The 14,446-nt window shown below is 33.7% G+C and overlaps 1 protein-coding gene across 3 annotated transcripts in view; it reads left to right on the forward strand.

Annotated features, from left to right (window-relative positions):
• Positions 1-14,446, forward strand: part of LOC150076514 (trafficking protein particle complex subunit 11-like) — a gene marked incomplete at its 3' end in the record, with an annotated part of 510,629 nt that overhangs the window by 203,427 nt on the left and 292,756 nt on the right. For all 3 annotated transcript variants that reach the window (XM_090388020.1, XM_090388018.1, XM_090388019.1), the window contains 1 exon segment: positions 11,438-11,571. In XM_090388020.1, coding sequence (XP_090244146.1) covers positions 11,438-11,571 — 134 coding nt within the window.

A 14,446-nucleotide genomic window follows, 5' to 3' on the forward strand; every position in this document is an offset into this window, starting at 1 on the left:
TCGAATTGCAATTAAATCTAATGTTTAGCAAAAGTAAATACTGATTCATGATCAAGGACTTATAAGTAAATTAATAAGAGGAGTTTACCTCAATATAGTACGTGGAACACTTCCGTATGATACCCTCCAGAAATAAAAACGAAAAAATCGACAACTTACCGGTACATTAAAGTAAAATATAAATAATTAAAGTAAAATATAAATAATTAAATAATCAATTTAACACAATTCAAAATCAATTCAAAACAATTAAAATTCAAATTAACGCAATTTAAAAGAATCTAACGAAAAAATTCAAAACGATTTTCCTTCCTTTAAATCCTAACTTATTCATGCTAACTCCTCTTAACTCCTCTTATTAATTTACTTATATTATTATCAACGTAGAACATTGAGTATTACAAGGAAGGAAAATCGTTTTGAATTTTTTCGTTAGATTCTTTTAAATTGCGTTAATTTGAATTTTAATTGTTTTGAATTGATTTTGAATTGTGTTAAATTGATTATTTAATTATTTATATTTTACTTTAATTATTTATATTTTACTTTAATGTACCGGTAAGTTGTCGATTTTTTCGTTTTTTCCATTTTAATTTCTGGAGGGTATCATACGGAAGTGTTCCACGTACTATATTGAGGTAAACTCCTCTTATTAATTTACTTATATTATTATCAACGTAGAACATATTGAGTATTACAAGGAAGGAAAATCGTTTTGAATTTTTTCGTTAGATTCTTTTAAATTGCGTTAATTTGAATTTTAATTGTTTTGAATTGATTTTGAATTGTGTTAAATTGATTATTTAATTATTTATATTTTACTTTAATTATTTATATTTTACTTTAATTATTTATATTTTACTTTAATGTACCGGTAAGTTGTCGATTTTTTCGTTTTTTCCGTTTTAATTTCTGGAGGGTATCATACGGAAGTGTTCCACGTACTATATTGAGGTAAACTCCTCTTATTAATTTACTTATATTATTATCAACGTAGAACATATTGAGTATTACAGAGGAAGGAAAATCGTTTTGAATTTTTTCGTTAGATTCTTTTAAATTGCGTTAATTTGAATTTTAATTGTTTTGAATTGATTTTGAATTGTGTTAAATTGATTATTTAATTATTTATATTTTACTTTAATGTACCGGTAAGTTGTCGATTTTTTCGTTTTTTCCGTTTTAATTTCTGGAGGGTATCATACGGAAGTGTTCCACGTACTATATTGAGGTAAACTCCTCTTATTAATTTACTTATATTATTATCAACGTAGAACATATTGAGTATTACAAAGGAAGGAAAATCGTTTTGAATTTTTTCGTTAGATTCTTTTAAATTGCGTTAATTTGAATTTTAATTGTTTTGAATTGATTTTGAATTGTGTTAAATTGATTATTTAATTATTTATATTTTACTTTAATGTATCGGTAAGTTGTCGATTTTTTCGTTTTTTCCGTTTTAATTTCTGGAGGGTATCATACGGAAGTGTTCCACGTACTATATTGAGGTAAACTCCTCTTATTAATTTACTTATATTATTATCAACGTAGAACATATTGAGTATTACAAAGGAAGGAAAATCGTTTTGAATTTTTTCGTTAGATTCTTTTAAATTGCGTTAATTTGAATTTTAATTGTTTTGAATTGATTTTGAATTGTGTTAAATTGATTATTTAATTATTTATATTTTACTTTAATGTACCGGTAAGTTGTCGATTTTTTCGTTTTTTCCGTTTTAATTTCTGGAGGGTATCATACGGAAGTGTTCCACGTACTATATTGAGGTAAACTCCTCTTATTAATTTACTTATATTATTATCAACGTAGAACATATTGAGTATTACAAAGGAAGGAAAATCGTTTTGAATTTTTTCGTTAGATTCTTTTAAATTGCGTTAATTTGAATTTTAATTGTTTTGAATTGATTTTGAATTGTGTTAAATTGATTATTTAATTATTTATATTTTACTTTAATTATTTATATTTTACTTTAATGTACCGGTAAGTTGTCGATTTATTCGTTTTTTCCGTTTTAATTTCTGGGGGGTATCATACGGAAGTGTTCCACGTACTATATTGAGGTAAACTCCTCTTATTAATTTACTTATATTATTATCAACGTAGAACATATTGAGTATTACAGCTCTGATTCATACTTTCTAATTTATGATCAAGGACTGCATTCTATACTTGTCCATATCTGTGGAAGAGAAATAATTTAAGAATAAACTAAGTAGAATCAAAAAGGGGAAAGCAATATAACTCTCACAAAGTATGGACAAGGTAGTCCCAACACAGCATATGTTATAAATAAATTAAGGTGAATTAAATTAGAAATAAAAATTAAAAACTAGGTGTTTGCAGTGTAAAGAAAAAAAGAAAAAATTAACGTAGAATAAGATTCAGGTAGAATATGCAAATAAAAGTTGAAGTTAGTGAATATAATTTGGTAGAATTTGTATGTAGAATTTAGTGGAATATGTAAATAGAATTTGGTGCAGGCAAATGATATAAGGCTAGGGAGTGAATTGAGGATAGGGAAGGGATAAAAGTGTATCTAATTAAATAAGGGCGAAGATAGTGAGAGATTAAGGATAATAGGAACGTTTATATTACTCTTGTATGGCACTAATAGCATTACGAACAGAAAAAAGTAGAAGTAGAAAGTATAAAGATAAAAAGTTAAGAAAAAGATATTGAAAGTACTGGGTTAGCTGGGATCATAAAGCCCATACTTTTAATAAGCACCCTGACTATGTAAGTGTTAGTAAGAAAAAGAGACTAATACAAAATAATTGTGTTGTAGGAAGTCAAAAAATAAGAGCCGAAAAAGGCCAGAAACAAAAGCCAAAAGCATTATGAATAAATAAATAGCTGCTAAAATAGTGTATAAAATTGATACCTAGAATATTCAAGTAATGCGTAGTAGAGAGAAGAGGCAGGAAATGACAGTGAGAACATATTCCGCTGATAAATGTAACTAAAGCAGTGACACATAGGGACAGTTTTGTGGACTCATAATAATTTATAGTGATAAAATGGACTTGAAAGAAAGCTGTGAAAAGAGATAATTAGTGATCTCTGTTGATTTCTGTAGTCATTTTTGATAAGTATGTGTATAGAGATACACAAATGAAGCTTTGGCAAGGAGAAAGTATATATATATATACAGCAGAAATTATAATTCAAATAGGTGGGTGGAAAATATATTTGGAACAATTAAATTCTACAGACAGAAAGATATATGGAAAACAGGAGTGAAATACTTTAAAAATGAAATTCAAATTTCAAATAAGAAATTGAAATACCGTGATTAGAGTTGGCAAAAACTTAAAATGCCGAAGTCGTGACAGGGAATATGTACTTAGTCAAAGCTTAATAAAAAAATAAAAGAAAGGGTAATTTTTAAGTTATGCTTTCTTAATCACGATTCTTAACTTCCGATTTTAGTTTCAATCAAAGATTTCCCACTGTTTCATAATTCATGTAACCATAACGGATTATTGAGGTGAGTGCCATCTTTTTTTTTTTTTTTTTTTTTTTATTAAGCTTTGACTAAGTACATATTCCCTGAAATTGAAAATAGTATTAACAAGTCCAGCATTTCAAGAAGTAATAAAATGGCTGCCAAGGGTTCACGTATATGAAAGGAGTATATAGAATGGATGCAGGCTAAAATTAATAGATTTAAGACCAAATGGCAGGGCCAGGTATCAAAAATATGGAGTCTGTATAAGTAATGCCTTATTAAAGTACACAAAGATAATTTAAAATCCAAGTTAAAATCGTTCACATATATCAAAGTCAACAGTTTGTAACATGCAGTGAGTAACATTAAATCCTTAGCTGGAAAGGATAGAAATGACTTAAAGATTGAACATAGGTGAATAATTGAAAAGAATAATTGTCTGTCTGTAGTCCAAATGGTAGGATTATATTGTAATAAATGTTATGAAGACTGTATAAGGGAGGTTTTATTACAGTGAATAAAAATTATGTTGATTCCAGATAGAAATATTCAACCAATTAGAAGTGAACAATTATAGAAGAAGATTCCATTAATAATAAATATATTATTAATAAATATATGTATAAGTATATGTATAAGTACACAAATAAATATTAAAAATCCAAGTTAGAATTGTCCAGAGTAATATGAAATCCTTAGCTGGAAAAGGATAAAAAGAATGTATAAGTGAAGACTTACTACAGTAAGTGAAAATTATACTGAAGATTCAAGATAAAGCTATTCATCTAATTGGAAGTGGACAGGTGCAGAAGATAATTCTATAAATGATAAAAAAAAAAATAAATCCAATGGTCACAGAGAGGTGAATAAATCCTAATGTGGTCCAACAGTGGTAAGCAGTATAAATGTTGGGTAGTAAAAGGTCATGAATACCATAAAATTCTTAGGTGACAGTGCTGGCAAGAGCAGATTGGTATTCAAAAAGAAGAATAGTAAAAGCTATGCTGGAGAATTAATATGATAAGGTGACAATAGTAAATATGGAGGAGTATTAAATGGAATTCAATATGAAAGTACAGTAAACCCCCGCTATTCGCGGTTTCGCGTATTCGCGATCGCCGATTTAATATAAAATGAAACCTAAAAAAATGTGAATTTTAAAGCGCCGTGAACATTTTCCGCCATAAAAAACATGGGCGTGGCTAAAATTATCTTTCCCGGTCAAAACAACGCTCAGTGGGTTGGGGGGGGAGAGAGGTGACAAAATCGCGAGCGTGGATGTTTCTCGCTAATCCTTTTTCAGTATGTTATGCGCTTGTCATGGAAGGTTTCGTTATTTGCTTTTAATTTATATGCTTATAAATTGAATAAATTTATCAATTTATAAATTGATGTGCTTACAAAAATGATAAATCTACCGTTTTGCAGTGTGTTGTAAGTGTGTTGCAGTGTGTTGCAGTAACACACTTTTTCGAGTGTGTTAACGGAACAAAGTGACTTTATTGTCGACAAGTTCTTTCTAACCCCTACAAAAATATGGCTACGAATAACAAGAGAAATGTGAAAATATCAAAGAAGGTGATAATATTAGTGAATGAAATGGAGTTATTAGATAAAATTTCTAATAGTGAAAGTGTCTTCTCAGTGGCAAAACTAAAATCAATGAGTCAATGGTACGATCAATCAAAAAATCGGAAGAAAAAAATCTGCGGTAGTGTCCGTGAAAATGCGCTAATTGCTTCAAAAATTTGCTCTGTAACTCGTGATGTTAAATTAGAAAAAAATGGAAAAGGCTTTAAATCTGTGGATAGAAGACCGAACTCAAAATAAAATTCCATTAAGTTCACTCATCATTCGTGAAAAGGCAAAACTCCTTTATCAACACTTTAGCGAAACTGGTGATAGCACTGGCGGGATAAGTTTTTTTAGCTAGCAAAGATGCTGGTTTGAAAGATTTGTTTGAAATTTCTAATAAATATTACATTTAATATTAAATTGTTTCTTATTATCATTTCGATGCCATATGCTTGCATTTCACTATGTACATAGTCATATTATGAAGGTACATATAATACATACATAGACAAAATTTTAGACTAGTTTTTCTTATATATTTCATACTTTGGAACGGAACCCCTTTATTACTATGGGAGCCGTAACTCAGTATTCGCGTTTTCGGTATTCGCGACATTTCTCAGGAACGTAACCCTCGCGAATAGCGGGGGTTTACTGTACTTGAAAAATCCAAGAAACATATAAGTTGTAAATAAAGTATATTTGTTTCAGTACTTGAAAACAAAATATGATTTGTTAATAAAAGTCTCCATAAAGGACAGTAACTTATAATTATATGTGATTTCTTGACAGATTTTATTAAACACATAAAGTAAATGTTTATAGAAAAGCGAGAAACTTAGCAAGTAAAGGAACAAAGAGATCATTCCAGGAAATCATGTGAAGTTATTACTCTCCAAGTAGTGGAAATACCACCATGTAATATTAGAACTGTACAAGTACTCACTAGAACTGACCTGATTAAAGTATATTATAACCAAATTTATATCTGATAAAATGAGCAAAAAAGTATTAAAACTCTAGTTGATAAAATAGATAGGAATACTGCTTTTAATAAGTTTATTGTAAAGTAGTTGTATACCATGGGTGAACAATAAATGGTTATAGCAAATGTTAGCAAGCCTGATGATTTGAATACATATAATATTTTACTATAATTTTAATAAATAATTTACCTGCAATTTTACTTAATTCAATATAACATATAGGATATTCACATTCTTTTTCACATGAGTACAATGAAGAACTGTACAGGGAAATAGTGGGCCAGTAAATCAGATTGTTTTATAATGGGGGATTTTAACTTCCCAGACATAGATTGGAACTTATGGATTGGTCACTCACACGCCATTCATACTTGTGCAGATTTATTGGATCAAGAGTATTACTTCCAGTAATACTCTTGATCTGATTATTAGAAGTGATTCTTCATTCATTAAGAATCAGAAGATAAAGGAACCACTAGGTGGCAGTGATTACAGCATACTGATGTGGAATTTATTTAAAGATGTGACTACCATCAGGGGTAGGAGGAAGAGTTTTTGCTTTTTTAAAGGTGATCACAGTGGTCTCGGAGAGTTATTAAATTCTATACAGTAGGACAAACTTGTGATGTTACCAACAGCAAATTCTAAATGGGAAGCATTCAAGGAATTAATTTTGGAAGCTACTAGGCTTTTCATACCAACTAAGAAATACTGTTCAAGGTTTAGGCCTATATGTCAGATGACCTAATGAGACTCGTGGCAGAGTAGAAAAATGCATCTAATGCATATAAACTATCAGGAGGCAGATGGTTATGGCAGATATAAGATAGCCTGTAATGAAGTCACAAAGGACATTAGGCAAGCAAAGGCACATTATGAGAAATTATTGGCAAAGCATGCAAAGAAAAACAGTGAAGACTTATATAAACTCTAGAAGGAAGGGGGATGAAACAGATTGGTCCACCTGACATCAGTGGTTGGACTGTTGATGATCCTTCTCAGATAGCTGATAAACTAAATGAGTATTTTGCATCTACATTCACACATGAGGAATTCTGTATGGAACTGGAGGACAGAAGCTTATTAAACTCTAATGGGGAGCTTAATGATTTTGTTATAACTGAGATCAAAGAGGAGGAGAAATCGTTTAAGTTAAACATAATAAAGGCATCTGGGGTGGATGGGATCTATCCAGTTATATTAAAGGAAGTAAGAAAACCCTTAGCCATAATTATGAAAGCTTTCTTGGACTCACGGGAGGTCCCCATGGGCTGGAGACATGCAAATGTGTCCCCAATTCACAAAGGGGAATCAAAGGATTATACAAGAAATTACACATCTGTTAGTTTAACTTCTGTTCCAGGGAAAATAATGAAGTCACTGGTTAAGGAAGCAATGCAGGATCGTCTAGACAAGACTGAAGTTATAGTTTAGAAACAGTATGGGTTTATTAAGGGGAAGTTAAATTTGATTGGATAGTATGATGTGGTCACAAAGGAACTGGATGCAAAGAATAATTTTGATATCATATACTTGGTTTTTAGGAAAGTTTTTGATAATGTGGCAAATGGAAGACTACTGTACAAATTGGAGCAGTATGGCATTAATGGCAAGTTGCTACAGTGGATAAAGGGATGGTTGGGATTAAGAAGACAAACACCATTGATGGGCCTAACACCCTGGGGGACTAATGTTATTAGTGTAGTCCCCCAGGGTGTTAGGCCCATTGTTGTTTTCTGTATTTATCAGTGATATTGATGAAGGTATATCAGGCTTAATGTCTAAGTTTGCAGACAATATGAAGGTTGGCAGGGTTGTTAATCACAGTAATGATAGTACACTACTGCAACAGGATCTGGAAAAGTTGAGCAGATGGGCTAAGTGGTGGCAACTGAAGTTTAACATTGGCAAATGTAAAGTATTGGATATGGGTAGCAGTAACCCCAGACTAATGTATCAACTGTGTGGTTCTACACTCAGAATTGTGGAGAATGAAAAGGAATAAAGGGGGTAATTGTTCTGTCAGATGAAGTTTTCTGAGAAATGCAAAAAGGCTGCAAGAATAGCTCATGGTCTCTTGTCAATGATATACAGGAATTTTGCTAGCAGCGATAAGGGGGGGGGGTGATTGTCCGCTTGTATAAGGCAGTGGTGAGGCCACACCTTGAGTATTGTATACAGGTCTGGAAGCCTCATTTTAGGAAAGATGTAGAGCTGCTGGAACGAGTAACGAGTACAGAGAAGGGCAACGAGATTGGTGAGTGGAATGTAGTATTGATGTTACCAAGAAAGGCTTAAGTTCTGAAAATTGCAGCTTCTGGAAATTAGGCACCTGTGAGGTGATCTAATTGAGGTCTGTAAGGTCTTGAATGGATTTAGCAAGCTTAATGCTAATGGGATTCTTTCACTTGCTCATATTACTCACCTGAGGGGACATAAATTGAAATTGAGGAAAGACAATTGTGGAATAGATGTGTGGAAATTCGCCTTTAGCTAGCATGTGATTGATAATTGGAACAAATTTCCATCTGTCATAGTGGAGGTCAGCAACTTAAATAAGTTCAAGGCAGAACTAGACAAACATTTGAAGACAAACCCTGGATGGGTGAAATGGGAAGGGTTTTTTTATTTTTTGGCTTATGGTATATAAGCATGCTTTCTTGCATCATATGCCCATGCTAATGCTAAGTAAAGTAAAGAGATTTGAAAACATGATATAACAAAATAACAGAAAATAACTTGGAAAAAATATATTGTTTAGTAAGTTATTTTTTTCCTAGGCTACTTTCTTTTGTTTTTTCTGTTTTCAAATCTACCCTTACTGGATTAGACTAGCAAGTTATGTTTCTAGAAATTTCTGTTGTCAATTGCAGTTTTTAATTTTTTGTTTTCGTGGTGTCAACTATAAACTTTACAAGCCATTCTCAGGTGCCTCTGTTAGCCAGGTGGGCAGGAGCAGCAGTGTGTAGCACACACCTCTTGATTAGTCCGGGGTTCGAGCCCGTGACCACCAAATACGGAGGATGTGGAAAGGTCAGGGAATGACCACCGCATATCCCGGAGCAATATGGTCTTAGTTGCTAATGCTCCTAAAAACCAAATAACAACAACAAGCCATTCTTAAAAAAAAAAAAGCAAAAAAAGCTTTTTTACCCTGTAAAAAAATTATTTTGCTCACAAAATTTTTTCATTTATTTTGTAACAAATTTATATTTCAATAACAATAAATTTTATTTTCATTTTTATTTAATCTTATGCTTTTTACCCTTTGTCTGGTGTTTACATCAGAAATGAAGACAAATGTTGCTATTTTGCTTACGATTCTGGCCATTGACAGCTGACCAGAGGCAAGTTTTATAAGTTGTGTGCCAACCTCCTTATTTTGTCAGTTTTGTAATTTTTCTTTTATACTTTTTTTTACTGTATATTCTCTTTCTATTTCTCTTATTATTTTATTTTATTTTTTACTTTAATGTTAATACTCTGCTTAAGTTTTGCTTTAGCTGCCACACTAGACTTCTTCCTCTTTTTTTTTTTTTTTTCCCCATTTTCCTACCTCTTGTTTACACTTGTTATTCTATTCAACATATTTATATATTGATAGATAATCTAGTAATCAGTGGCCCTTGACTGTATTGGGCAGCAATAATCCCAGAGTAATTCATCAGTTGTGTGCTACTAAACTCAGGGTAGTGGAAAATGAAAAAGACCTGGTGTAATTGTGCAGTCAGATATGAAATTCTCTGAGCAGCACATCTCTGAGAGATGTGCTGCAAGGACAGCTCATGGGGTTTTGTCAATGATATACAGAAACTTTGCTAGTAGGGATAAGGAGGTGATTACCCCTTTGTACAAGGCCAAGGTTACACCGCATCTAGAGTATTGTATACAGGTCTGCAGGTTTCGCTTTAGGAAGGATGTCAAACTGCTGTATTGGTGCAGAGAAGGGCAACCAGATTGGTGAAGGGAATAAAAGGATGCTCTTATCTAGAAAGGCTTCAGTTTTGTAAATTGCAGAGTCTGGAAACTTAGGCACCTGTGGGGTGATCTGATTGAGATGTTTAAGGACTTTAATGGATTGAGTAACTGAATGTGAATGGCATTCCTCTTCTTGCTGAAACCACACACACACATGAGCAGCATAAATTTAAGTAGAGGAAGGATGGTTGCAGGATCGGTGTGTGGAAGTTTGCCTTCAGCCAGCGAGTGGTTGATTGTTGGAATAGGCTTCCATCTGTTGTTGTGGAATTGGGTGGTTTGAATAAATTCAAGGAAGAACTAGAAAATTCTTAGAAGGTAAGGATGGGTGAAGTGTGTGTGCGTGTGTGCGTGCGTGCGAGCATGGTTTTTTTGTTTTTTGGTTAATGCTATGTAAGCTTGTTTTTTTGCATCATTTGCCACTACAACAACAACAACTACTACTACTACTACTACTACTGCTGCTACTACTAATAATAATAAACTTGGCAAACAGCACACCAATTGACATATTTCATTGGTAACAGGAATCTGAAGCAACTGCTACACTTTAGCCCACTACCCCACCGTCGTTAGCAGTATCTGCTTGATAATGGCAATATGCCTGACACTTGAGAAGCTTAAAAAGAAAGGTCAGATGAACATGTTTGCCACACAAAGAGAGGTAGCGTGTCACAAAGTAATATGGCACACCATTCCATAAAAAAATCATGTTCATCACCAGAAATCAAAATCACAAAGCGCATAGTATGATCTATCATAAAAAAGAAAAGTGATTTCACAGAAACCTTCCACATCCAGAAATACTACAGTAATTCATTTAATGAAAATCTAGGTAGCGCTGATAACCCTATTTGTGGTCTAACCAAAACCAGCATTGTACCATCATAACAGAAGTGCTCTGACATCTCTAATACCAAAGACTATAGGGAATGCAACCTACATAACATAACCTAAGCTACAGCACTTGATAATGGTAACAACAGAAGAACAGTACCTTTAAACCAACAGCAAAGCTGCAGTGAACACTGATGTTACTGACCACCCTCCACTTAAATGGTTGACAAGGTTAGGGCAGGAAGGCTTTCTCCACTGCACAGATTAATACAGCCAAGTAACTTTGCAGAGCTAGTCCTCTGACATGCTACCACGATACGGTTCTCCCTGATTTCTTTGTTTCCATGGAGATATAGTTCATTTTGCTTTTGATTTGTTCAAATAATGTAGTAGCTGTAAATTCATTTTTATTATTGTTTACTGATGTTTACTTCTGAAGAACTAACCACACAGCTTTGACATGTAAGGTAGTTTAATGTATTTATTTATTATCTATTTTATATATTTATTATTATTTTTTTTTATTTTTTTGCTCTAATTTTGTTTTCACAAGCTGTTCTGTATATTATATGTATGTTTTCCTTTTGTTAGCTTTGTCGACTGTCCTTCATGAGTAACTTTCCTCTAGATGCGATTTCCCAGTTTCGTAAGAATGTGGAAATTTTTAAAAATAAAACTGGCCCTCAAGAGCTTTCCTTTGAACACAGTGGTTGGATGTCTAAACAGTAAGACCATAGAAACTTAATTGTTGATGATTTGCATATAGAAATTTTCTGTAATTATATTCATTTTTAGTATAAGCTGCTCAGATTTTTAAAATGAAATCTTGGAAGATTTCATTTTAAATTAGTACATAATGAGTACATTAAACTTCATGCTCATTATTCTGTGTAGTATTTGTTATATTTATGATAGAATGAGTGATCAAAAAAGATGAGACGATTGAATTACAGAACAGCAGCATGTGCGAGAGGCAACCAGAGGGAGTAATACCCTTGATCTCATTATCAGCAGTGATTATTCACACATTAAGGAACTACTAGGTGTCATTGATCACAGTGTACTGATGTGTGATTTACTTAAAGATGTAACTACCATCAGGAGTAAAGGGAAGGGTTTTTGCTTTCGTAAAGGTGGCTACAGTGGTCTCAGTTTTTAAATTCTATACAGTGAGACCAACTGATGATGTTACCAACAGCAAATTCTAAATAGGGAAGCATTCAAGGAATTAATCTTGGAAGCTACTATGCTTTTCATACCAACTAGGAAATGCTGTTCAAGGTTTAGGCCTAAATGGATGTCAGATGAACTAATGACTCATTGCAAAGAAGAAAAATGCATAGGATGCATGTAGATTATCAGGCGACACAGAAGTAGATATAAACTAGTCTGTATTCAAGTCACAAAGGAGGTTAGACAGGCGAAGGCAGATTATGAGAAATTATTGGCAAAGAATGCAAAGAAAAACAGGAAAGACTTCTTTACTTATATAAACTCTAGCAGTAAGGGGATGAATCAGATTGGTCCACTTGATATTGTTGGTTCAGCTGCTGTGATCCTGCTCAGTAGCTGACAAACTGAATGAGTATTTTGCATCTCCATTCAACGGGAGGAATTCTGTAGTGAAGTGGGGGCAGAAGTTTATCAAACTCAAGGGAGCTAAATGATTTTTTAATAACTAAGAGAAAACTGGAGGAGAAATTGTTGAAATTAAACGTAAGAAAGGTGCCTGGGGTGGATGGGATCTATAGTGGGGTGGATAGGATCCAGTTATATTAAGGGAGGCAGCAAAGGAAGTAAGCAAACCCTTAGCCATTATTATTATGATAAAATCCGTGGATTCAGGGGAGGTCCCCATGGACTGGAGATGGCAAATGTATCCCCAATTCACAAAGGGGGATCAAAGGCTGTCACGAGTAATTACAGATCTGTTAGTTTAACTTCTGTTCCGGGGAAAGTAATGGAGTCACTAGTTAAAGAAGCAATGCAGGATCATTTAGACAAGACCATGTATAATTCTGACACAGGATGGGTTTGTTAAGGGGAAATCTTGTATGACCAATCTTATTGAATACTACGATGTGGTCACAAAGGAACTGGATGCAAAAATAATTTTGATATCATATACTTGGATTTCAGGAAAGCTTTTGATACTGTTGCATATAAAAGGCTGCTGTACAAATTGGAGCAGTATGGAATTAAAGGAAAGTGTCTGCTATGGGTAAAAGGATTGTTGAGTGTGAAAAAACAGAGAGTGGTAATCAATGGACACTGTTCATCGTGGACTCATATATTAGTGGAGTTCCCCCAGAGTTCAGTTTTGGGACCATTATGGTTTTCTGTATTTATTAATGATATTTATTAAGGTATAACAGGCTTAATGTTTAAGTTTGCAGATGATACAATGGTTAGTAGGATTTTAATGACAGTAGTGGTGGTGTGCTGATCCATCAGAATCCAGTAACATTGGGCAGTTTCGCTGAGAGGTGGCAACTGGAGTTTAACATTGACAAATGCAAAGTACTTCAAATGTGTAGGAGCAACCCAAGAGTAATGTACCAACTGTTGTTGATACTATACTCAGGGTAGTGGAGAATGAAAAAGACCTGTGGTATTTGTGCAGTCAGATGGCCCCGAGTGTAAAGCGTATCTAGTGATCAGATGATTTCTCCGCAATTATAAAGCAATTTCTAAAGTGAGAGTGATACGGTTGCTGAAAGGTATCAGCACAAAGGATCCTAAGAAAGGAAAAACACCTTTCTTTTATTTATTTTCTACTTCTATTAACTACTAATCCACTTGCGCGTGGTCACTAGGTGGCATTGCTCCTGCCTCCCATGGCGGGGCCAGAAACCTGGGAGGGAAAAGCTCTCACTCCCAGGGCTAAAAAGAGCAAACATGAATGATCCAAATATCACAACCACAGATCCCAAAGATCCGAAAAATGAGGATATGAGATGAATGTAACCAAAGGACAAAAAAAAAAGCCATGACATCGCTTTATGCACCCACTTTTCTAGTCCTTCATTCAACATCAGAACAACCATTGGGAAAACTGTCGCCATTTGTTATCCAAAAATTCTAGAAAGTGTGGCTGGAACACCAAAAAATGTCAAGCGACTGAAATCAGGCAACATTTTAGTTGAGATGAATTGTCTCATCTGAAGCAGTCTTTCTGCAAAACATGCAGAAAGACTGCTTCAGATGAGAACTTTTGGTGGGATCCCAGTAGCGGTCTCTCCCCATAATAGTTTAAATACATCAAAAGGAGTAATTTCTGAATGGGACCTTATTAGTGTCTCAGAAGAAGAAATTAAAAATGGGCGAGAAGGATTAAAGTTACTAGAGATGGTATACTTACTCCAACCAGAAATCTGATACTAGACCGGGGTTTGAGCCCGTGACCACCAAATATGGAGGATGCGGAAAGGTCAGGGAATGACCACCGCATATCCCCGGAGCAATATGGCCTTAGTTGCTAATGCTCCTAAAAGAAACCAAAAATAACCAAAAACCAAAAAATTTGATACTGACCTTTAACATTCCCAAACCACCTAAATCGGTGAAGGCTGGATATCTAAATTGTAACATCAGACCATA

The sequence above is a fragment of the Mastigoproctus giganteus genome, chromosome 13 (assembly GCF_048544385.1).
Source record: "Mastigoproctus giganteus isolate SK-2022 chromosome 13, ASM4854438v1, whole genome shotgun sequence".
NCBI lineage: Eukaryota > Metazoa > Arthropoda > Arachnida > Uropygi > Thelyphonidae > Mastigoproctus > Mastigoproctus giganteus.